Source organism: Tyto alba, unplaced genomic scaffold (assembly GCF_018691265.1).
Source record: "Tyto alba isolate M040663 unplaced genomic scaffold, T.alba_DEE_v4.0 Super-Scaffold_48, whole genome shotgun sequence".
NCBI classification, from domain to species: domain Eukaryota; kingdom Metazoa; phylum Chordata; class Aves; order Strigiformes; family Tytonidae; genus Tyto; species Tyto alba.
The window spans coordinates 10,848,004-10,872,792 of NW_024881324.1; the positions used below are offsets into that span (position 1 = coordinate 10,848,004).

The 24,789-nt window shown below is 54.7% G+C and overlaps 1 protein-coding gene across 5 annotated transcripts; it reads left to right on the plus strand.

Annotated features, from left to right (window-relative positions):
• The first annotated feature begins 4,912 nt into the window (after positions 1 to 4,912).
• TFAP2A (transcription factor AP-2 alpha) lies at positions 4,913 to 24,351 on the plus strand. Of its 5 annotated transcripts, none has more exons than XM_042806895.1 (7): positions 4,913 to 5,050; positions 13,373 to 13,807; positions 16,722 to 16,773; positions 18,392 to 18,623; positions 19,552 to 19,670; positions 22,029 to 22,170; positions 23,664 to 24,351. In XM_042806895.1, exons 1-7 carry the CDS (start codon positions 5,018 to 5,020, stop codon positions 23,950 to 23,952), a joined length of 1,302 nt encoding a protein of 433 aa, XP_042662829.1. In that variant the 5' UTR covers positions 4,913 to 5,017; the 3' UTR covers positions 23,953 to 24,351. The 5 variants fall into 5 exon arrangements, with proteins under 5 accessions (XP_042662829.1, XP_042662828.1, XP_042662827.1 ...); XM_042806894.1 differs by lacking the exon at positions 4,913 to 5,050 and adding an exon at positions 8,354 to 8,554; XM_042806893.1 differs by lacking the exon at positions 4,913 to 5,050 and adding an exon at positions 10,330 to 10,913.
• Positions 24,352 to 24,789: the final 438 nt, after the last annotated feature.

The window sequence follows — 24,789 nt, forward strand, 5'->3', positions numbered from 1 at the left end:
GTCGGAATTGCCCAGAAAATACTCCAATTTTATGTCTGAGCTGCAAATGCAACTATTTTCTTAAAATTGCGTGGGTTTTTTTTTGTTCTGTTTAGGAAATGAAATGTACTACAGAAAAAGTAGCCAGGTTGGAGTAAGCAAATAATCAGATCTTGACATGCATATAGTGGATAGATTTCTTTTTTCTAAAGACAAAAGTGCTTGGTGACTTTAGCCTGGATTTATTGTGCTTTATAAAAAAGGGCAGATTACTCACAAACATTTGTATTTGAGACTATACAACCGCTCCCTGAGTAATCCAAAAAAACCTGAAGCACTTATTGAGTTTTACCCTACCGGTGCTTCATTCATAGGGATGATCTTTTTAGGAGCTCGTTTTCTGGAGATGGCAGTGACAATACCTAGCCCTAAAGGGCCTAGGTTGAGAAAGAGGTGTCTGGTGAAGCAGAATGTACCTGTTACGTTTCCCTAGGACGTCTACAGCATGGGAATTTGTGTCTTGTGGTTGCTCATGCAAACACCAGCCAGTCCTCAGTAGCCGGATTGCATCGGTGCCGCAGTGCGCGCTCAGTTTTAACTCTCAATTACTTCCCGGTTTTGCTTGTTTAGTTGCTTTAGTGTAGTTAGTTTAGCAAATAAATATTAAAGGGGCAGGTGAGACCCACGTGCTCCTTGGAAAAACTTTGCTTTTTCTCCCTTCCCTCTCCCTCCCCCACTCAAAAAATAGTTTTGATGTCTCTTCCAAAAAGTGGCGCTCGGATACCCCTCCTGCCCCTTCATTTGGCATTGAAAAAACAAAAATAAAAAACAAAACCACAACAGCTACTCATATGCGGAGCTGATTTCCAAACTAATCAGCCCCCTGACAACACTCTGGGGCTTCAAACGCCGGGACGAGGGTCCCGGGGGGCGGGAGAAGATGCGTGAACCGGTACCACAGTGCCGTACTCAGGGGCACAGCATCCTCCTCCTCCTCCTCCTCCCGTTCCTCCGCGGGTGCAGCGCCAGCCACACCGTGTCGTAGCGCCGGTTCCGCGGCCGCTCCACGCGTGACGCCCCGCAGGCGGGACGCCTCGCCTTCCCATCCAAAGCGTGTCCCGGAGCAAAGTCGCGACAGGGGGAGCGGGAGGGGGAAGGGGAGGGAAGGGGCTTTTGATTTCGTGAGGTCCCGGGAGGGGCTGAAGCGACCTGTTGCACCCGGAGAGCTTCTCCCCCGTGGGAAAACAACGTCTGCTAAAATGAGTGGCCGGGGGACAGCACCGTGGGCAGGCCGGTGGCAGGTGGACGCGGACAGATATCTTCTCTTCTTATCCTTTCTTTCCTTCACACCATCCCAAGTCGTCCATGGGAAGGTCTGTCCCGGATCCACCGGCGAGGGGGTTGAGGCTGCTCCGCCCCGGGAGCCGCCCCCCCCGCAGTAGGGAACGAAAACAAGCCACAAACCCCCCAAATCAACCGAGGAAAGACCTCTCCGCTAACACGCGAGACGCGGCACCTCCCCTTCTCCGGCACCGGCCCCCCAAAACGAATCATATCGGACCGCAAAGTGCGAGGCGAGGAAGGGCGAGGAATATCGCTTTTCTTCTTTTTTTTTTTTTTTTTTTGTTTCTTTTGTCTTTGTTTTGTAGAGTTGGGTGTTTCTTGTTTTTGTGGTTGGTTGGGTTTTTTTGTTCTGTCGGTTTTTGCCTTTTTCCTTCTATTCCCCCACACCCCCCCGCGACCCTCACCCCGGGGGCAGCCGCTGCCCCCCACCCCTGTAAAGCCGAGGCAGACCCACACCAACCCCAACCTTTCCTTTCCCCCCTCCGAAAACAGCGACGCCAGGAGTTCAAGCTGGGGCAGAAGGGGTGGGGTGAGGGGGTTCCCTTCCGACCCCGTCGGGGGGCAAACCCCGACGCTGCCAGCCGTGGCCCCTCGGAACGCCCGACCCGCGGGACGGCGCTGGTTGGGCTGCAAGTGGCCCCACGGGCGCAGGCCGGCCAGTGCCAAAAATTAATTTAAAAAATATATAATAATAATAATAATTATAATAAAGCGATTTATGTGGAGGCGAGCCGGTGGAAATCAACCTCTCCGGGGCTCTGCCCACCCCGGGCAGCGCTGCGAGGAAGCAACAGTGTCAGGATTAACCGAGGCAAAACTCCCCGCAGAGCATCGGGAGCCGGGTTTTATCTCACCGCTCTTGCCCCCGGGACAGGCAGCACAGGCAGGAGGGAGAAGGGAAGATGTGGTGGGCAGGGATGCTCCCAGCTCTGGGGTGCAAGGACCCGTCGGTAACTCAGACCGGCTGGGGAAACTCGACGTCGGGCAGGGAAAAGCCACCCACACACCCGCCCCCCTCCCCCCCCCCCCCAAAAAAAAAAAAAAAGTCTCCCCCCTTTCTGGCTGGGAAGAGATGTGTGGCGGGGTTTAGCAAAAAAGGTGCTGCCGGTGGAGGGGAAAGGGAGCTGGAAGGGCTTTTGACCCATCTGCTGCCCACGCTGTGCTGCGGGGAGGGCCCCGGCGTGCCCGTCGGAAGTAAATCAGAATTGCTGGAGCTCTGCGGTGACTCGCTCCGACCCACCTGCCAAAATCACTGCCGAGCTGTGTGCCACAAAGCGGGGGGAGGAAGGGCCGCATGTGTCTTTGCTTTAAAAGAGACTGTTTTGTCTGGGGAGAGAAGTTTCCTCAGCCTCCTCTTCCTTCGGCGCGGGGAGGAGGGAGGCGCCAGGGCAGGGGGGACGGGGAAGACCCCCAGAGCTGGCACCGAAGGGGTGACAGTAGCCCCGGGTGCTTCAGCCCCCAACACCTTTGCGAGCCGGATTTGCCCTCAAGGCTGCGAGGGAAAGGAGTCCTTAAACGCCCCGGCCAGAGACGCCGAATTAACCCCCCGAAGTGCGGTCACCGAACGCCCCAGGGAGGGGAAAAGGAGCACCCCACAACCCCGGGCTCTGCAGCACGCCCAGCCTATGCCCTCCTCCCCTGGGCTAAAAAAAATAGCGCAGGGATGAGCCCGATGCGAGCCAGGGAGGATGCCCCGTAGCCCCAAAAGCCCGGCTCCCGCCCCGCAGGAGGGCTGCGCTGGGGCCGGGTCCTGACCGGGGAGATTTAACCCCGCGTGGGGAGCGATAGAGGCAGGGAGAAGGGAAAGATCCCACCGGGAGGAAAACCGAAACGTGGCACCTAAGTTTACCGGGAACGTTTCGCCGAAGGCCAGCTTTAAATCGGATTAATCCCCCACACCCCCCCGCAAAATAATAATAATGAAAAGCAGCGCTTTAAATAATCGTTACGGGGGCCAAAACTGTCGTCGCTCGGAGGGGGAAGGCGGCCAGGAAGCAGGGAAAGAAGAGGCGGCAAAGTCCTGGAGCCACGAAATCTTCGCGCATCTTCCCCATCCCTCTCCCATTTTGCGCGGGGCTGGTTTTGCTCCGCGTTTTCCCCGTGCAGGAGCCTTCCCGGGACCGGGAGGGGGGAACTGGGTGAGGAGGGGGGGGGATGGAAAGGGGGTAGGGCTGGGTAATTAAATTCCGGTGCCCGGCTAATTGCCGTAATTTGACGCTAACTGTACGCGGCGGTGTGAAGCGCGCCTCGCACGGCCCATTGACCGCGCAGGAGCCGCCGGTCCCCGCGGAAAGGGCCCGATCCCCGCCGGCCCCTGCTCGGGGGGGAGTGTGGGGGGGGGTGTGTGAAGCGGAGCCCCTTACGGCACAGCAGCAGCCGGGGCTTCAAGTGCCCGCGGCCCCCGCGCCGCTCTCGCCCCCCTCTTCCCACCTGGCCCCCCCTTCTGCAACCTCCTTGTCCCCAAGAAATTAGGGTGAGGCAGGGGGGTTTGCGGTCCTTTTCCTTCTCCTGGAGGCTGAGACCAGCCCAGGACCCTCGTCGATGGGGGGGGGGCAACGTGTCCTGGCTTTTCGGAAGCCTCAAAGCGACCCACAGCTGGGACACGGTGCCGCCTTCCCGTGCCTCTGAAACGCGAAGGGCTTTGCTGTGCAGCTGCTAAGCGGGGATTAATTGCATCCCTCCCCAAAATCCTGCACCCGGAGCGCTGCTTCCACGCGCTCCCGTGCCCTGGAGATGAGGCAGGGGCCGCGCTCCCTCGTGGGGTGTGAAATCATAGCTGCGCTACAGTTTCCCGGGGCACTTCGGCACTTGAATCCCCGCGGGGAAAAAAAAAAAAAACCAAACACGGGCGGGGACAAGAGGGGTGCGGACACCGAGAAGTCCAAGGGCCAGACTGTCACCGGCCGGCTTCCCCCGGGGGTACCGCAGCATCCCTCGCCCCACGCCGCTCCCACGCAGCCCAGTGGCCCAGACCCCGGCCCGCCGGGTGCTGCCAGCCTGGCTACCGCGTCCCTTGGCGCCTGGCCCGCGTCCCACGGGCTGGGAAGACCACCTGTACTTGGGGGGGCCCCTTAGTTCCCCCTGGACTCCCCCGGCCACTTGCAGCACCTCTGTTACCCACTTCCCTCCCCCCCCTCCCCCCCGCGGTGCTTTGTCTTTTGGGGGCTATTATTATTACTGCTAGGAGCAAGCACTCGCTGGTAACTTGCCCCCGAGGAAACCCCCGTGGGGAGATGAAGAGGGGGGGGGGCTCTCCCATCTCCACCTCGGCCGTAGGGTCCCGGGGGAGGCAAAGCTCCCCCCGCTCGGACTTGGAGGGGGGGGGTGCGCGTGTGTGCAGCGAAGCGGGCATCTGCTCGGCGGCTGCAGCTCGCCCGGGACATGCCCGGGAGGCTCCCCGGGGGGGCTGGCGGCGATGCACCCCCGGAGGGGGCTGCCGTGCACCACCGGGGGTTGGGGGGGGGGGGGGGGGGGCCGGGCCGGGCGCCGTGGGAGTGCGGTGGCGGGGGGCAGCGCGCAGGCAGCGCGGAGGCAGCGCGCAGGCGCAGGCAGGGAGCACCCAGCTCTTTATGGCCAGGTGAGAGAGTCCCGGCGCAGGTAAGGGGAGGATTTACCCACAGGCATCCCGGGAGGGTGGCTTGTCCTCGCAGTCCATGACCAGCAGGGACCTGGGGATCCGGAACCCGCAGCCAGGATGTCTATCCTTGCCAAAATGGGGGACTGGCAGGTAAGGCGACCCCCCCCTGCCCTGGGGGGGAGAGGAGAGAAAGGAGAAGGGAGGGTGTGTGTGTGTGTGTGTGTGTGTGTGTGTGTGTGTGTTGTTATTTTAGGACGGGGGAAAGGCGACGGGCCGGGAGGGAGCGGAGGCAAACCTGGCGCCGGGGTTGGCGATTTGGCGGCTCCCCGGGCTGGGAGCTGCCCACGGCCACGGGCGAGGCGCGGCTGCAACAGGTAGAGAGCGACGGGCCGAGGCTGAAGAGGGGGTGGGGGGTGGCGAGGGCTGCGCCGCCGTCGAAGCTGGCCCGGCCCGGCCCGTGGGGTGAGCTGCCCGGCAGCGTGGGCTGGCGAAGGGCGGTGTGGGCTCGCCCGCCGTCCCTCTGCCCCGGGGTTGGCGGCGGCCGTCCCGCCACGGAGCCCTGAGGCTGAGCCCCGGAGCGCGGAGGGGCCCCACGCGGGGCTGGGATGGGTGGGGGCCGCGTGGCGTGGGCCCGCCGCGCTTCGGGGACGGGCCGCGGGTGGGGTGGGGGCGGGCTGAAACATCGCTGTGATCTCCCACTCAAGCCCGTCTCCCGTGGAAAAATAACGCCGCCGGATCTCACCCGGCAAGTAGATGCGCCGGGAGAGCCCGTGGAAAGCGCTCCCGCGGGGATGAGCTGAGGGGAAAAGCAGCATCCACCCGCGAAAGCGGCCAGGCGGGGAAAACGCGGCCCGCCGGGGCCTCGCCTAGCCCCGCGGACCCACGGCGAGCCGACACGCGTGGAGTTACGGCGGCTCGCAAAGCGGGGGGCACTCGGAACCCCCCCCAGCGCCCCGGTGCCCGCCCGGGCCGCCCCGCCGCTCTTCCCGGCTGGTGAAAGGGGAGGTGAACCGTCCTGCTCAAACACCCGGGCTTTAATTACCGAAAACGTGGTGGTTTGGGTTGTTTTGGTTCTTTTTTTTTTTTTTTTTTTTTTTCCGCCCTCCCAGGACAGTCCAGTTCAAGATGGGAGCCTAGCTTCCTTTTCTGCGCCTAACTTTTCGAATCTCTCGACTAAGTCTTTCTCCGGACTGCCTTATTTTATTTTATTATTTTTTTTTTTTAAGGTAGCAGTAAATCCTCAGCAAAAAAAAAAAAAAATATAGCAAACAAATATCTTTCAAATTATTTTTACAGCTACAACTCGCGTCTTTTTATCATGTCGGTGCGCAGGAGCGATCAAAAGAGGATTTTTAAATTTTTTTTTTTTTGGGGGGCTGAAGTCAACTCTTATGTAATCACACTTACGGGCTATCTGCCTTGAAATCTATTCCCAATTTCTCTTTACACTCCTGCCCTCCTCGCTCCCGCTCCCCGGCCCTGTGCAGCTCCCCACCCCGCACCCCCAACCCCCCCCTCTAGCCTGGAGGGGCCGGGCCGGGCGGACCCGCCTCCCGCTGCCCTGTGCGGGTCTTTTGGGAAAAGCCGCCCCCTCCCCTCCCATCCCCGCACCCCAGCCGGCCCGGAGCTGGGGGAGAGGAGGGACAAGGGCCAGGCCTTTGACCCACGGAAGTCCCGGGTGGGAGGCTCTCCCGGCCGGCCCGGCTCCTCCAAGGACGGCGCTAAGGGGCGATGGGCCCCTTCGTTACCCTCCTCCCTTCCTCTTTTTCTCATCATCTCCCACCCCCCCGGGGGCATTAACTAGGCTTAATCTGCCAGCTCCATTTGAACCTCAATGGGAGTAAAAACAACAATTTACTCTCCTGCCACTTGCAGACAAAAGCGCTGGTGAAAAAGAGCATCGGCGGGTGGAGGAGGGGTGGAAGGAGAAATAAAGAAAGAAAAAAAAAAAAAATCTGGTTTGGGGGGATGTAGATGTGTGTGTGTGTGTGTGTGTGTGTGTGTGTGTGTGAGAAGAAGGCCCGGGACCCTGGAGGCTTCGCCGCCCTTCCTGGCATGGGGACGCGTGTGCCTGCCCTCCCGAGGGCCCACTCGGGTTCCCCCGAGGAGTGGAGGGGCCGTTTGCTCCTGGAGGCAGTAAATTTTCCCCCGACGTGGCGAGGGGGTGGCCCCGGGAGTTTTTCCCAGGCCGACAGGGCAGGTTTTGCTGGTGGCAGAGAGAAATTTCGGGGAGCGGCAGGGCAGCCAGGTGCTCGCCCCCTTTCCCTTTCTCCACGCGGGGCTGCCCGGCTCCCGGGGGACGCGCGGGGGCTTCTGCGGGCGTGGGGAGCCACGCCAGGCCCGACACACCGGCCCCACGGAGGGGAGGATGCCTGGCCGTGAGGAGCGGCGCGGAATCAGTGGGAGAAAAGCAGAAAATCGAGGAAAACGAAGCCTTACGGTGGACGGATCAAGGCTTGGGCACCCGGGGAAGGAAAAGAGGAGAAGGGTGTTAAAACGGCCCCCCCGGAGGGCGGGCTGAGCGCCCGCTTAGCTGCATATTGTTAAGCAAACGAAGCGCTCCACCTAAGAAAGTACCGAAATTTTATTGTGGTCGTTGTTTTGTTCCTTTGCTCAAGTGCTCGCAAAAGGCTTCTTGGCTCCTGCTGTATTCACATTACCGCTCGCCCACTTCTATCCGGGAGGTTATGTTGGGTTTGTTTGGGTTGGTTTATTTTTGGTCGGTTTTGAGTTTTTTTGGTTTTTTTTTTTTTTTTTTTTTTTTTTTTTTTTGTGCTTTTTTTTTTTTTTTTGAAGACCGATAGCCAACAGAGCCGAGAGGAACCAAATAGTTTCCAAAAGAAATCAGCTTTCCAAATATCTACCAAAAAGATGAAATCAAATCCAGAGGGCAACAGAAGCCTCCGCAGACAATAACCTCGTTAGAGCAAGACCCGAGTCTCGTTTCTGCTCGCTTTGGTTTCTTTAAACCCCGTGGAAGGGAGAAAAAAAAAAAAAATAAATGAAAAGGGGTGTGTGTGGCAGGGGGAAACCTAGGGGTTGGCTTCATGGCTAGCCTCAAACTCTCTGCAGATGAAGCGACGGTCGCCTTTTTGATTTCGCTAGCCACTTTCCTCCCCGCTGGCAGGCAGAGGCGGGGGGGGGAACCGGCGGCCGGTGAAGCCCCGTTCTGCCGCCGGCGAGCAGGGCCCCCCCGCCGGGAAAAAGCCTTTTTTTTTTTTTTTTTTTTTTTAAATGAATTATTTGGTTGGGTTTCTACCTTTTTTTTTTTTTTTTTTTTTTTTTTTATCTCACTGCTCGTGGCTCCTTTCTCTACCTGTCCCCGACGCCGCAGGTTGTTGTGCTGGCGAATTGGGGGGGGGTAAAAAGAGGGGGGGGGGGTGTGTTGTTCGCTGGCGATATGCTAATGAGGCGGTGAGGCTGCGGGGTGGAGGAGAGGGAGAAGGGAAAAGTTCCCACCATTAGAGGGAGATCTCCGAGCGCGGAAGGGAGCGCAGCGCCGCGCAGCGCCGCGCCGCCCCCGCCAGCCCCGCGCCGCCCCGCCGCAGCCGCAGGGAGAGGCAGGGAGAAGCAAACCCCTCTCTCCCGCTTCCACGCCAATCCATGAAAATGCTTTGGAAGCTGACGGATAATATCAAGTATGAGGAATGCGAGGTAAGCGCTTCCCCCCACCCCCCCTTTTTCTCCTCCCCACCTCGGCCGCCGCAGCTGCGAGCGGGAGCCGGCAGCGTCCCTCCCTCCCTCTCGCAGTTTTCGTTTGGGAAAACTTCTGCGCCTTCGCCAGGTTTCCTGGAGGTGGAGGGGGGCCGGGGTCCCCCCGCCAGCAACTTCGGGGCTCGTGGAAACCCAGCTTTGTCGGAAGTGTCTGAGGAAAGGCGAGCAGGACCCAGCAGCGGTCTGGGCTATAGGTAGATGCTCCGTAGATAAAGCTCTGTAGGATGCTACACTCATCCATATGGATGGCTGGCTGGCTGAATGAATGGACGGCTGAATGAATGAATGAATGAAAGGGCAAAGAGACAAAGGGAAGAGAATTATTCCTACACACCAGGTACCTGAGGCATCCCAATAAATTGGCTCAAGACCGACGCTTAAACTCAGCCTTTTCGGTGTAGCTGCGGGTTGATTAAGCCGAGCCGCACAAATTTGCAGAGGTCAGCTGCCGAAGTGGAAGCGCGGGTTTGGGAGCGGTGTTCCCCCAGCCTCCTAGTTTTCAGGGCCACGCTCCCACGGCTTCGAGCAATAGTATTTTAACTGCTTGGGAAAAAAAAAAAAATAAAATCCACCTAATTTGGTTTCGGAGCCGCTCAGCACAGATTGTGTGCGCGCATCTCTCCGTGTGTCTGTGTGTGCATCCATATTTTTAGAAAGAGGCGAGAGTCTTTTAATCTGACAAAAGAAGAAGAGAAGAAAGAAGAGCGATGCCCAGGACCCATGCCTGGTCTCAAACCAACGAATGCTATTGTCGCCCGTTTCGCAAAAGTTGCCTGTGCAGTGCGTTTCAACCGCGCAATAAAGGACTCCACTTTGCAAATGAATGCAGTGATTTGGTCGTGACCCACGCGGGAAGGTCGCCCCAGCCCCGGCGGAGCCTTGCCGAGCAGCGTGTGCGGGGCGAAGGGGGGGCGGGGGGTGGGGGCTACGCTCCCATCCGACCCTGCCGCTGCTTTGGGAGATGCTGTAGTTTAGGACAGGGACCGAGGAGTCGCCAGACTCGCCGCCGGCTACGTGGTTTGGTGGTTTAGTCCCGGATCGAGGAGTTTGGGATAAAGCTCTCTCCCGGTGCGGGACTTGAGCTCTTAAATCCACCCGCTGGCGGATGTTTGATTTCTAGGAATGAGGTGTCAGGAGTGTTGTTTCTTTTTTTTTTTTTTTTTTTTTTTTTAAAAAGCCGGAAAAAAAATTAATATGTCTCTTCCTCAGCTGCATTTCTGGAGGAAAGCGTGTCTCTCTCCCTCTCCCTCCCCCCCAGGATCGGTGTTCAAGTGTGCACACGTGCGCGCGTGTGGATTTGATGGCAAATGGCTTTTGTTGCCGAGCGCTAATGGGACTTTGCACCGAGGTGTTACCGAACACGGGGGGAGCCTGGGCCGCTCTGCCGGGCTTCTGTGCGTGCGGGCATGGGTGGGTTTCCCCCCTCCCCCTCCCCCCCGTTTTCCTCGGGAGGGGATGCGGGGTGACTTGTAGGGAGGAGGGGAAAAAAGGGTGGCTGTATCCTGCCGGGGATAAGAGATGCCTTTTAAAGGAAAAAAAAAAAAAAGTATTAAAAAAAAAAAAAAAAGGGGGGGGTGGTGTAAAGAAAAGCGGAGTGAAAGAGCGGCGCGGCGCGCCGGGGGGTCGGGGGCAGGCGGGCGGAGGTTGCGCGGGCCGCGGAGCGGTGCTTGCCGGAGGGAGGGAGCTGTTTGGGAGTTGCACAGCCAGTCCGACGGGTTGCGCCGGAGCCCCGGCTTGTCTGGGCCGGGAGAAGCGCTCGCCTTGCCTTTTTTTCCCGGCTCCTTCTCCCCCCTTCACGTCCCTCCCGCCCTCCTTCCCTCCCCGCCTCGCCGCCTCCTGCCTTTTCCCCCCCGTCTTTTCCCGAATCCTCCGAGAGGGGGGCGGCGGGGAGCCCGGAGGATGCTCCTTGGGCTCCCCCCCCCCCCCCCCCAAAATAAAAAAACCCTGGGCGCCCGCCGGCTTCGGCGCTGGGCTTGAACCGGAGGAGGAGAAGGAGGAGGAGGAAGGCTGACACCCAGAAGGGGAGACACCCAAAAAAAAAAAAAAAAAAAAAACCAAACTTTCCCAGCCGGTTTCCGGGGCACGGAGGCGAGCCGGCTTGGCGGGCAGCGGCGTGGGGAGCCCCTCGGCGGGGCGCCGTCGAGGCATGGACGGGGGGGCGGCGGGCGGCCCCACGGAGCCCACCCCGCGCAAAAGCGGCGGCGGAGGGGCCGAGGGCGGCAAGAGCCAAGGCGGGAGCCAGCAGCCGCTCTTCTCCCTGGGTTTTGAGGCCGGCTACGCGCAGCAGCCGCAGCCCGAGGTGCGCCCATGAAGGACCGCGGGGCTGGGGGGGTGGCAACGGGGGGGGGGCGGGGGGCGGCGGCAAGGGGGGAAGGGAAGGGAAGGGGAGGAAAGGGGGGATCCCGCGCCCCCTCCTCTCTCTCCTTCAGCCCGTCTCTCCCACCCCCACCTCCTCCGCACCCCCCTCCTGGCTCCCACCCTCTCCCTCTCTCCGGATCTCTTTCTCTTTCACTTTTGCATGCCCTGCAACCTTTTAAAATGTTGCCCCTTTCCTGTGATTCGTCAGACGCAGCAGCATGTCCCCCCTCTCTCTCTCTCCCGCTCCCTCTCTCTCCCTTTTTGTCTCTCTCTCCCTCTCCCTCTCCCCCATCTCTGATTAGATACACTGATTCTTCATTCAATGGACGTCATTTAGAACAGGCTCTGCCTTGAGTTGCCTTCTCGCTTCACGCTCGATTTCCAGCCATTCTTCCCTTATTAAGTGTTCGTGTAATATTAATAGTCATGAATATCTGCTATTAGGAGTCTCCAAGAAGGCAGCAGATCTGTTATTAGGAGCTCAAGTGAAGCAGCAGCTAAGTCAAAGGAGAAAAAGAAAGAGACAGAGGAGAATAAAAAAAAAAAAAAAAGGATTAAGAAACACACACACACGCTAAAACCAAACCAAAACAAAAAGGAAAAAAAAAAAAAAAAACAAAACCAAAACAAAACCTCAAAACAAAAAAAAAAAAAGGAAAAAAAAAAAAAAAGCAACCAACTTTGACTCCTCACACCACGCCAGGATAGAGAGCTCGCCTTGGCAACACCCGATGAAGGGCAGCAGAGATCGGTGCAAGTTCTGATGGATTATAGTGGCGCGCCCGCGGAGCAGGAGCAGCCCCGGCGCCCCGGTCCCGCCGCCCGCGCTTAGCGCCGGGCTCCGGCAGCGCTCCCTCCGCGCCCGCGCTGCGCCCGCACCCGCGGGGCTCCGCCGGGGGCTGCGCGCTCCGCCGCTCTTTTTCTTCTGCATTTTTTTTTTATTATTATTTTTTTTATTTTTTTTTTCTACCTTGACTTGTAACCCCCGACTCTTCGCAGATGTTAGTACACAGTTTTTCGGCTATGGTGAGTTGCTTCACGTTTCTCTCGGAGGGGGTCTGGTGTGTGCTGGGTGTTGCTATTGTTGTCGCGGTGGCGGTGGCGATCGGGGTTTTGCACCCAGCTTTCCGGAGAGGGCTGTTTTGTTTTGTTTTGTTTTGTTTTTTTTTTCTTCTTTCCCCTTCATTTTTATAAATTCGCTGGTTTACCTTTTTATTATTATTATTATTTATTTATTTATTCCGTTCTCTCTTTTCTTTTATCTCTCCCCCCCCCGCCTTTTTATTTTTATTTTTTTTGTTGTTGTTGTTGTCTGCTTTGAGCGAACGGCAAAAAGCTTTTCTTGAACCCTACCGCTTCGATTCCTTCACCCCGCCACCTGCAAACGGGATATTTTCAGCTTTCTCCTTTCCCTTTTTCGGGATCGTGGCTCCTTCTCTCCTCCTCCTCCGTGGAGGCCATGCCTTTTTCCCCGGACATACCTGTGGGCTCTCCTGCCCGGCTGCGGGAGCGGCAGAGCCGTACCGAACCCCCCGGGCGCTTTTGGGTGCCTCTTGCCCGTCGGGGCGGTGGGGCTCGGGGTGCTGCTCCCCCCCGGCTGCCCACCGCATTCCTCCGCTGCCCCCCCCTCCCTTCCCCCCCCCCCCCCCCCCCCCAACTCCGCTCCCAAATCTGCCGCTGGCGAGCGGGGAGCTCGGCAGGGCATCGTGCGGGGGGGGTGGTGGCACGACTCTTCCCGTAGATGGGGGACCGTTTGGCCTCGAAACATTTGTAAAACTAGCGGGGGGAACGACCGGATTGTTTAGAGCCTTATTTCGGCGTTTTCTGGTAACAAAATGGCAGTGGGCTTGGATTTTCCAGGGTTTTCTTGGGATGCGTTACCGGTAATGCAAGCGACGGTATTTGTCTCGATTCTGTCCAGGGCCGGCAGGAGGATTTGGGGTCGTGGTAGAATTATTATTTTACTAATGCCCGCTTGTGAATTATTCTTTCTATTTGCGGGAAATGCCTCCTCCCGAAATGCCGGGGCGCGATCCGCTGGGCATCCACGCTGTATCGCCGCAATGTTTTATGAATTATTACAAGCAGTCCTGTTATAATTATTGCTATTATCGCTGTTATCATTATTGCCGTTATTATTATTATTTAAAACGCGAGACTGCCTCTTAATTGTGCGCGGAGGGAAACGGGAGGCAGAGAAAGCCCCAGATTTGCTCTTTCTCCGCCTCGGAGCGGACGAATCGCCCGGCTTTGCCCGATAGGTGAAATTCGCCAGCCGGTTTTGAGGAGAAACAGTTTGATTTTTATCTTTGTTTTTCTTTTCTCCCCCTCCTTCTCCCTCCTCCTCCCTCCCCCCCCCCCCCCCCACGCCCCCCCCCCCCCTTTCCCCCCATACCTCAGGAGCGCCACGACAGTACCAGCAACGGGACAGCCCGGCTACCCCAGTTGGGGACCGTGGGTCAGTCTCCCTACACCAGCGCCCCGCCGCTCTCCCACACCCCCAACGCCGACTTCCAGCCCCCCTACTTCCCCCCCCCTTACCAGCCCATCTACCCCCAATCTCAGGACCCCTACTCCCACGTGAACGACCCTTACAGCCTCAACCCCCTCCACGCCCAGCCGCAGCCCCAGCACCCAGGATGGCCGGGACAGAGGCAGAGCCAGGAGACGGGGCTGCTCCACACGCACCGGGGTTTACCCCACCAGCTCTCCGGGCTCGACCCACGCAGGGACTACCGGCGGCACGACGATCTGCTCCACGCCCCGCACGGGTTGGGCTCGGGGCTGGCCGACCTGCCCCTCCACTCCATCCCCCACGCCATCGAGGACGTGCCGGTAAGCAAAGGGGGGATGCCCCTCGGCCCCCTCCCCGCGGGAGCTGAACTTCGGGAGGAGGGAGGGGGGACACAAACATCCCCCCCCCGCGCCAAAAAAAAAAAAAAAAAAAAAAGAAAAAGGGGGAGGGAAGAAGAGAAACCTCCCCCCAGGGAAAGGCGAAGCCCCCACCTAGAACAATAGGTTCTCGCAGCTCGTCCCTGCCCTACGCCTCCCCGCTAACACGCCCGCTAAAATATAAATAAATCAAATTACTGTCATCATTAACAATATCTTTCCTTCTCAATGACAATAAGCTGTTACGATTGGAAGAATATATAATATCACCACCGGGCCGTGCATTTGGGGATTTCTCACTGCCTTGGGAAAAACACAAGTCTGAAACGTGAGATCTCATTAAATGTCCTCCCAGGCAAATGTAAAGAGGGGAAAAAAAAAAAAAAAAAAGTGGGTGAAAGTGGCCTAAGAAGGAAAAATCAGTTTCCCGTGATCAAGAAATTGGCATATGGGATAACGACATCCAAAGTTGTAAGAAGGTACAGGCAGATCCTCTTCTCTAAAGGAATTAATTGGCAAATCAGGGCAGAGGCACACTGAAATGCTTCCGCCTTCTTTTAGCAGCGGTGCAAAGGGATGACCTCATAAATCATTAGCTATAGGTTATCAAATTCGAGCCAGACCTGCTACACCCTATATTAAATTAGATGTTGGGAGGCTATTGGAGGATGCGTTATTTGGGGGGCCTAATTCTGTTATCGATAAATAGGGATTAAAAAAATGATTTCTAATTAAGCATGACATTAGTGCAGTGGCTATTTACAAAGCAAGCCGGGGCTATTGTTCGGTTAGGAAAGTGGCCTTATGCAACGTGATAGGTCGTGATCAAAGTTCATCTTTCTGGGTTTCTCCTCGAAAATGGAATTAGAACATGGCAATAAATTTATTAAAGCCCACAGAGCTCGTGCTGAGGGACTGAAGCTGCTCGACTTGCAGGAGGAAAGAGGAGGAGGGAACTGTGGTATCTGGATGTGATTTTTGCTGAAATGCCATCCCAAATTACAGGATCAAATATTACAACAATATATTCGCTGACAGTTTAATGAGTACAGTTTCGTGTTGCAAGGATAATGTTCAGATGAACTTACCTATTTTTGGGGGTCATTTTGAAATCTTTTGTAAATTATACTCGGGGAAAATACTGAATTTATTACAGCCCTCATCTGGCTAAATTAGCCACAGAAAATTGCTGGTTATGTTTAGCAGTTTTGCAATAAACGCATACGTTTCCCGAAGTGGAGGATTTAGTAAGCAATTTGGATCCGTTAAAAGCAGGTCGATTCTTTAAACTTGATATAAAATAACATGGAGGCAATAGTAAGAATAAACTAATTTGTTGACTGCAAGCCCCTGATTGCTGTAGGAGGAACATGACCTAAAATGTTCTCTTGAATTCTCCCTCCTCAGTCGTGCTCTGTGGCAGTGGGCTGATTCGGGAAGCCTCCTCTGCAGATCTATGAATTAATAGCATTGCTATACTTTGTGAAAACCAAATGCCATCTGGTTTAAATCCTTAAACCAGCCCAGCCAATTTTATTTTTTTTATTTTTATTTTTCTCCGTAAAACTGAATCAGCAGGCTGCATGAAGGAAAGCATAAAAATAAGAGGATGTATCTTTTAAGGGTGTTTTATCTAGTTATGAAAAAAAAAAATAATTTACAGAAATCTGGGTCGGGAAAGGGTCGGTTTTGAATTTTTCCGTTGCTGCAACAGTTAACCTTTAATAAAAACGACCGCTAAATACTTAAGAAAATCAAGTAGACGGTGAAAATTATTTAATCATAAATATCTCTGTGGGATTTTAAACTTAACAGTCCTCCCTGTATGGAATATGTGTAGAAATAACACAAATAAAAGTATTATGCCACACTACATTTACTTTATGGGTTTAGGGTGCATGCATAAAGGGATCATATTTCCCCATATAGTTAAAACACAAGAACTGCAGCAGTAGTCATTTCTGAACATTTCTCAATTTAATTATACTTAAATCCAGAAGCACTTTAGGCAAGTTACAAATGAGAGCATTGAGTATAATAAAACCTGTAATAAAGCAACTTAGTACCATCCACCCGGAATCATTGAGATCAGGCACAATTAACAGGAGCATAAATCCAAGACAGAATGGAAAATGTTAGAATCAGTATTATTGTTGGACAAAGACTAGAGAAGGAAGTAATAGTTTTTTAAATGGTAATGCCTGGGTTTTGTAACGATTGCGAAATCTTCTATCTCAGCAGCACTGGTGTTAATTTGTAAACACAGCCAGACATTATATTGCCTGTCAGTTTTTGGAATTAGAAAACATGATTTCATTTGACTTTCTAATCACGTCGTGACTCTGCCGCGCGAACCCCAGCTGTAGCCGCGACCGCGGAACCTGTGAGGGGACAATAGTGGGGGGTGCGTGGGGCAGCGTGGGTGTCGTGTCCCCCCCCCCCCCGGCGCTGCACCGGTCCCGGCTCCTTTGTGTTTTCCCTCCCGCGGGCGCGGGAGCCAGCGCAGCACGGGGAAGGGCCAGGAGGGAGGGATGGTTGGGGGGACCCCGCAGGAGCTGGAGGCTACTCGGTGATTTATTCTTTTTTCCCGATTTCTTGAGGAACTGGGGAAGAGCGGGGAGGGCTGCAGGATTCCTCCCGATAAAGGAAATCCCCCCCCTCCCTCCCCAAAACCCCGGCTCCCCTCCGCCTCGGGATCTGTTGTTTCACTCCCTGCACCGTGCCCAGGGACAGCGTGGAGGCGGGGGGGGGGGGACACACAGATCCAACTTCTCCCGCACCCCATCCCACCCCCAGCCCCTCCCTGCCTTTTGTTGTGCTTGTACATTGACATCCCCGCCTGTTCCTTTTGTTGCAGCACGTAGAAGACCCCGGTATTAACATCCCAGATCAAACTGTAATTAAGAAAGGTAAGCCGTTTCCTTGCACATACCAAACGTGTCGTCACAGGCTGGGGACTGCTCGAAGGGAGGACTTACCCGGCCTCCCCCCACTCCTCCCCCCCCCCAAAGCCCCCCCCCCCAGCCCCGGGCTCCTTCCTCTGGCCCCTACTGTTAGCCCAAAGGTTGGAGGTAGAGAAAGAAAACGGGCGATGCGAGTTGAAATCCGCCCTTTTAAATGGCCATGTTCGCCGGGTATTTTAATTATCGTTGTCGTTAACGAGAAAAAAAAAAAAAACACGTTAGCAGACGATGGAGAAAATCCGAGCCGGTATTTTAGTGTATTAGCGAACAATTCGGTTTCGTGGTTTGCCCCGCGCATCTGGCTGAGTGGTGGGGTTGTAATCGTTGTTGGTAAACTAGGCTGTGAAAGAGAAAACCTCGTTCCTCCTTCTTCGGGTTTTCTTATTCAAATCGCGGCGGCGCTGAGGTGGGCTGCTGGCGGACAAGGGGCGAGTTTCTGGAAACTGGTGTCGGTCGGTCAGGACGGTTTGGTTTTCGTTGGCTTTGCGCACCGGCTTCGCTTGGAATTGAATTGCTCGGAGGCCGGTCCCCCCCCCGAACTGCGCGAAATATTTATGGCGTGTTTTCACTCGGTTCTCTTTTTATCCCGTCTGTCTTTGGACGACCGAAGGATTCGGGAAAGGTGGCACGGGGCGGTTTGCAAAGGAGGTTCTCGGTGGGAAGCGCTTGGTTTGCGTTTGGATCCTGCTGTTGGGAGTAAAACTTGCAGGGCTGAGCTCCTGCCTGCTCCGAGGGGTGCCGCGGCTGTGCAGCCGCCCGGAATTTGGGTACCCCGGCCGCCACCGGAGCAAGGTGCTGAATACAGCCGCTCTCCCTCGAACCCTAAACGCTCTACAGCCAGCGAGCTCGAAGTTTCATCCCCCCCCCCCCCGCCCCGTAAAGCCTTTGTCACGTCAAATTAGATGTGCAAGGGATAAATCTTAAGAGATGCTCTTTCCAAGTCGACATGATAATTGGCTCTTTTATTAGTAATCTCAAGAGTTCGTTTAACTCCTGTTGTATCTATTAGCCTTCCCAGAGCTATTAATGTCACAAGTGATCTATCCAAAACGGAGAGAGCCCCCCGCGCTCAGTTGGAAGAGGAGTGGGGGTAGGACGGGGGGGGGGGGGGGGGCGGGGAGAGGCGGCCGGGAGCCCGGCGGGCACCGCATCCCAAACCAGCGGCTCGGTCCCTGCCCCCGGCCCCCCACCCCCCGAACTGGGCCGACCCTCCCGAGGAAGGACCGGGCTTTATTTCGGAGAGCGACCGGCGCTTTAACAAACAGGCCCCCCCCCCCAAAAAAAAAAAAAAGTGTGCGCCTGCTCCGGCCTGGACGGGCGTTGGGGGGGGGGGGATGCCGGCTTTAAATTTCGTTGCTGCGGGTCGTCCCGCTGCCTCCCTGCTCCCCCCTCCTCGGTGAGCGGAGGGGTGCCGCCGGCCGCCCTGCCCCCGCTCCCCAAACCTTGCCCCACAGACGCGGTGTGGGGCAGTTCGGGTGCCAGCAACACACCCCCCCCCCCCCAAACTTCCCCGTCTCCCCGCCCGCTCCTCACCCTCACCTCCCTGCTCCTCCCTCCCTTGCAGGCCCCGTGTCCCTCTCCAAGTCTAACAACAACGCCGTCTCCTCCATCCCCATCAACAAGGACACGCTCTTCGGCGGGGTGGTGAACCCCAACGAGGTCTTCTGCTCGGTGCCGGGCCGCCTCTCGCTGCTCAGCTCCACCTCCAAGTACAAGGTCACGGTGGCGGAAGTGCAGCGGCGCCTCTCGCCGCCCGAGTGCCTCAACGCCTCGCTGCTGGGCGGAGTGCTGCGGAGGTGAGGGGCGGCGCCGGAGAGCGCCCCGCGGCCGGGCCGGGAAGAGGAGGAGGGAGGAAGAGGAGGGAGGAGGAAGGAGGAGGAAGGAGGAGGAGAGCCCACGCGAGGCGGCTGTGGGGGGGGGGGGGGGGGGGAGCGCGGCGCCCGCCGCTAGGGGTCGGTGCGCGCGCGCGCGCGCGGCCGCCGAGGCGACGGGGTGGGGGGGGGAGAAGAACCGCTGTAACCATGGCAACGCGCAGCCTTCTGTGGGGCTTCCCCCCCCCTCCCCGTGTCCCGCGTCGTGGAGCACGACACGTGTGTGGGAACCATCACACCCCCCCCCCGTGGCACCCCTGTCTGGAGTGGGGAGGTTTACCCGTGGGCACCCCCACCCTGGCAATTAGGCAGCACCCAGGCAGGGAATAACCATCCCAGGATTAATTAAGCCCGCTCCCACCTCCACGGTCCCGGCTCTGCCGAAGAGCCGTGGATGGGTCACAGCGGGGTGGGTGGGAGGGCAGCGATGCGCCGTGGCGGTCACAGGGGGGGTTGTGGAAGGCTGGCCACCCTACAAATCAGTTTCCTCCCCCCCTGTAACGCCCTGCGCTGTGGGGAGAAGCTGCCCCCAGATCCCGGGCATTTTGGGGTGCCTGGGGGGGGGGAGTCCACCCCAGAGCTCCCTGCCAGCCAGGGTGGGCTGACTCGCACCTTAGCCCTAAACATGGAGCCACCCAAAGCCCCATCCTGAGACTCAGCTTTCAGCAGCGCTCTTCAGTCCCCCCAAAACCATTTACACCCACCCCCCCCCCCCAAAAAAAACCAAAAAACCAAAACAACGCCTTTACTCCCCTCCGCAATGTGTGTCGGGGTGATGTGTGGGCAGGAGCCAAAGCGGGAGCGGGTGCCCCCCGCCAGCACCGTTTCTCAATGCCTTTCTGTGCCGGAGCAGGGCGAAGTCTAAAAACGGAGGGAGATCTCTGAGGGAGAAACTGGACAAAATAGGATTAAACCTGCCGGCCGGGAGGCGTAAAGCTGCTAACGTTACCTTGCTCACGTCGCTGGTGGAGGGTAAGTGACTCGAAAGAGCTCATTTGGAAAACGTGCCTATTGCTTTTGCCTAATGGGAGAAGACTTGCGTTGGTTTGGGGTTTTTCGTCCAAGTCAGTGCTGCTTGTTGGAAATTGGAAGGGCGTTATTTTCTCTGCCTCAGAAAAAAAAAAGTTAATGGTGTGCCTTTTTGGTTTTAACCTGAAACGGACTTGTGTGAGTCCTGCGGACTCAGCAGTGCATTCTACCATTTATTTGCTTTTAAGTCTCTTAAGCTGGACGTTTTCAGGGCCCCATCTCGTTCCCTCACTCAAGTGAGTAATCCCTCGCCAGAGTAAGCGGGTCTCAGTGGGAGTGGCGTGGGAAGGATCCCTGCGAATGGGGGCTGTGGGCTCAGGCCTGTAAGAGGCCCCGGAGCGTTGGGTTGGAAGTCGCGGGGAGCAGAACCCCTCCAACCCTTCGCTGCTGCCCTTCTGCTGCAGGTGGACAACCAAGCAATTTTAAATGTCAGAAACGGCAGCTACTTTAAGTTTGTGCTCCCTCGCAGCCCGCAGCCACAGAACAGTAAATCATTTAAGTTTTCTGACATCTGCATTTGAGAAATGCGTGACCATTACTTCCTGAATTAATTTGGGAATCCTTGACCTCAGCCATGAATTAATGGTGTCCTGAAAGCCTCAAAGTTGCACCACCACCCCCCACCCCCCCACTCCCTTTTGGTTCTCATTTTCAGAACACGTGTTCCCTTGGCTATATCGTTCTCCTCAACTTTGCTCTGGCCAGAAAAGGTGCAACTTATTTTTCATTTCCTTGGGATGCCCTGTGCTCTCCGAACCAGGAGGTGGGAAGCCCAAGAGTTTGCAGTCATTTAGTTTCGAAGCAGTTGCTGTGTCGCGCTGACTGACACAAAGTAAGCCCAAGGCCAGCAAACAGATCCTCCTCCTTTCCCCTCGCTTATGGGTTCGACTGTATTTCAGACCGGTTCAGTCTGCAAAGCGCTTTTAAGCTCAGCCTGGGCTGTGGAGGTTTAGCTTGAGTTTGGTTGTGTAGGAGGGAATTTGTTGCTGTGTTTTGTTGTCGCTTTGCATTCTGCGAGAAATGTTTCAGGTTCAAAGGGATGGGGAAAGAAGTGCTGCGCAATGCTAGGCTTCATTTTTATTTTTTTTTTTTTTTTCAGCATCAGGATTAGTGACCGCACTGTATTTATACTGTGTAAAAATTACTGTGTCTTCATGTTTTTGAAAAGGGCTTTGCAATTGCGTGGACGTGCAGTAGTAAAAAAATGACGAGGGGAAAAACTTGTAAAAAGTCTAGATTTGGTAGACGCTTAACAGTATTTGTGATGTTAATGAATATGGAGAAGGTTTTATGGTAATCTATTGTTCTGTTTGGCTTTCACATACAATGGCTTTAAAAGAATGATTTCTAAGGAAAAAAAAAAAACAAAACAACCCACCAAAAAAAACCCATCAGAGGCCGGATCTCCAGATAACTTCGTGATGGTGGCTAATTTTGGGGGGGGGGATGATAGTATAAACATTGCTGGGGCTTTGAGTCCTGTAGCGATGAGGCAGTTTCTAGAGTACTGTTATTGTTTATGATCCGCTCCATTTTATGGAAACAAGCTCACTGGACTGAGGCTTTGAAGCTCTAATTGGCGCATGCGTTCTTCCGGAGCTAGAGCTAATGGCAGGAAGCCCTGCAGTAAAAACCAACTGGTTCAGGAAATTAAAACCAAAGATTTGAAAATCAACAAAACAGACAGACTCGGTGGAATGACCCTAAAATTCTCATGGTTAATCGTTTGGGGGTGAACATATAATTATATGCGATCAAGTTAAATTTTAAACACTTAGCTGTTTAATGCATTTTATTTAGAGGAGCTCTAGGAGTAATTATGATCAATATTAATCATTGATGCATTGCAAAAGAATATAGAAGTGGCTGAGGCAAACAAACATTTCTAGAGTGAATAGCTGTGAATGAAATGCACGTAAATGACTGCGTATAGGTACGGCTATGTAAATCTAAGCACAGGTTCCAGGTGGATGGAGCCTGCCTGTCTAAAAGTATCTGTTAGTCAACGTAAACTTTAAAAAATTCTTATGTGACATTTCACTTGTAACGACTGTCATGAAAACACACATTTGCATTGCCCTGGACTGAAGCAAAGAAAACTCCTGCGAGATAAGATTTGATTGGCATTTCTTACCCTACCTTTTTTCAAAGCAAAAAAAAAAAAAGTCCAAGCCTTTTAGAAGAAAAGACCTGGTAGAACGTAGTGCTTTTTTATTTTTCTAATGGATTTTAGCCTCTGCGTGATGTGTACTGATGAGCTGTGTGTTTCCCTCCCATCCCCACCCGTGCCTCCCTTTTCAGGAGAAGCAGTACATCTCGCTAGAGATTTTGGGTACGTTTGTGAGACAGAATTTCCTGCCAAAGCAGTAGCTGAATTTCTCAACCGACAACATTCCGATCCAAACGAGCAAGTCACAAGAAAAAACATGCTTCTAGCTACAAAGTAAGACATTGAACTTTTTGGCATGTTGCTCAGAAGTGAGGGGAGGGCGACAAACCCGGGTTTGGGGCTTTTATGTGTGAGAATGTTTGCCGCACACGTACCCAGTGGCTGGTGGCTTTGCAGATTGTGAGGGTGTGCATTTGCTCCCCTGCTATAGGAGAACACTATAACCCAGCGTGGTTTCCATCAGGCCAGTTTGTGCAGATTACCTTGAAAGCGAGTCGTGAAAATTGTGGGTGGATGTTTAGTTAAAGAAAAAGCAGTCATTCTTCAGAGCAAATCATTTTCCGGGCCTTTTCACTTAGCTTATCAATTTAGGTAGAAGGGGAAGGCTTCCCATTGACAGTAAAATAAAACTGGCACATTAAACTGATTCCAGTTCATTAAAATCAGCAATGGTTCTTTCTGCCTAAGCAGCTCTGTTACTTAGTGAATATAGGGATATTAAAAATATATTTTAAATGACAATCTGTACGCAGTTAAAATGCTAGTGGAGTTTATCATTGGTGGGGCTGCCTAGACTTCCAGGTGGTGCGCGAAAAGAAAATGATTGTTTTGATATGTTCTCTGGAAATTAAAAGGGTTGTTTAGTAGCCCCTAATTACCAGTGGAGGTGTCACCAAAGGGCACAGTGCCAGAGGGCGCAGGCAGAAGATGGGAGCTGCTTTATGGCTGGAAGACATTAACGCGGGTTTTGGAATACAAACTCTTTCAACACGCCTCTGAGCTCTCTGGCTGCAAGGTGTGTTATTTCCCCAACCATTTGTGCAGCGAGTGGATGGCATAACCTAACTTCTGCGCCGTGCCCTCGTATCCTCTCTTCCCACCTCCCTGGAAGGAAATTTCCAGACCCCAGTTAGCGTCAGCCTTCCCCTCTGTGGGAAGGTCCCCTTGGATTTGGAGGTATAGATGTACGTACATAAATGTTTCAGGATACCCTAATTTAAAGCCTCGGTTCCCCTCTCGGCCCTTGCCCCTCTTTCTTCCCGACACATGGGCGTGTGTTGGCTTTGCGAAGGAAGGGGCCCGCGCCTCGCTCCAGTTCCAAATAGAAAGAGGGTCTTCTGAGAACGTAGATAAATCCCTGAACCTCCCTTTGGGTATCGCACCTCACCTATTCCCTTCCGCCCTGCCGGGGAACTTTTAAACCGCACGTCTGCTCCAAACCCCAGCGCAGCAGGGGTGCGTGCTGGGGGGGGGCTGTGCCTGTGTGGGTGCCTGTAGTGTGTCTGTCTGTCTGGCCAGGACGTGAGGCGAAGGGAGGAGGTTTGTGCGTGCCGGGGAAGCGTGAGAGTTAGGGGGAAGGATGCGCCGGGAGGAGAGAGGAGAGGCGGGAGAGCGCGTCTGCGCTCGGGGGCAGCAGCCCCCTAGGTCCAGGGGGCTTGTGTAATCTAGCAGGGAGCACGCGCAGGCTTTGCTGCTGCCAGTGATGGTTCATTTCTCTCTCTTCCGCCTCCCCTCCCTCCTGTCTCTCTGCTCCATTTGTGCTACAGACAGATCTGTAAAGAGTTCACCGACCTGCTGGCTCAGGACCGATCTCCCCTGGGGAACTCGCGGCCCAACCCCATTTTGGAGCCGGGCATCCAGAGCTGCCTGACCCACTTCAACCTCATCTCGCACGGCTTCGGGAGCCCGGCGGTGTGCGCTGCCGTCACCGCCCTGCAGAACTATCTCACCGAGGCGCTCAAGGCCATGGACAAAATGTACCTCAGCAACAACCCCAACAGCCACACAGACAACAGCACCAAAAGCGGCGACAAAGAGGAGAAGCACCGAAAGTGAGGATCCCCCCCCCCTCCCCGCCCCTGCCTCCACCCCGCTCCCCCGACACTCCTCTCCCTTCCCCCTCGCAGCCCATCGATCCATTTCATCTCCCTCCTCCCTCTCCCCTGCACCCAGCACCCCAGGCTACCGCAACAGAATGAGCATCCTTCTGCCAATCCTGTTCTCTGACTCTGCGGGACAGCTTTGCCCTCTCCCCACACCCCTTCCCAGCATCCACATTTCCATTTGCTCCCACTTAACTTACCCCCGCCCTCCGTCCCTGCTGCCACCATCGTTTTACCCCAGTTTGGAGCCCAAGAGAACAGAACAGGGGGACGGAGCCAGCAAAGAAAAAAAGTTCTGTCTTGAGTTTGTGAACTTTTTTTTAAATAAAACAAAAGGAGGAAAAAAAAAAACAAAACAAAACAAAAAACAAAACAAAACAAAAAAAAAAAGAACTTTTTTTTTTCTAAAAATATATTAAAAATTAAAAAAAAAAAAAAAGAAATAAATAATACTTAAAAAATTCTATGAGCTTCACCGGACTGAATCACCACCTTCCCTTACATAAACTTCAGTTAAGATTGTAGCCATATTAAAAATGAAAAAAAAAAAAAGGCAAAAAAAAAAGTACAACCACAACAGCAAACAAACAAAAGGCAAAAAGGACTGATGACATTTTATCAGTATTGTGAATAAACTTGAACACAAAACACAAGCAGTTCCATGTCATATCTTCAGTTGTAGAACTTTTTCCTGTCCAAGGTAAAGCGACCAACTTGAACTTTCTATTGCAACACGATTCACGGTTATTATATAAGGGAATCAGTGTTCATGTATGTATATATTTATTTA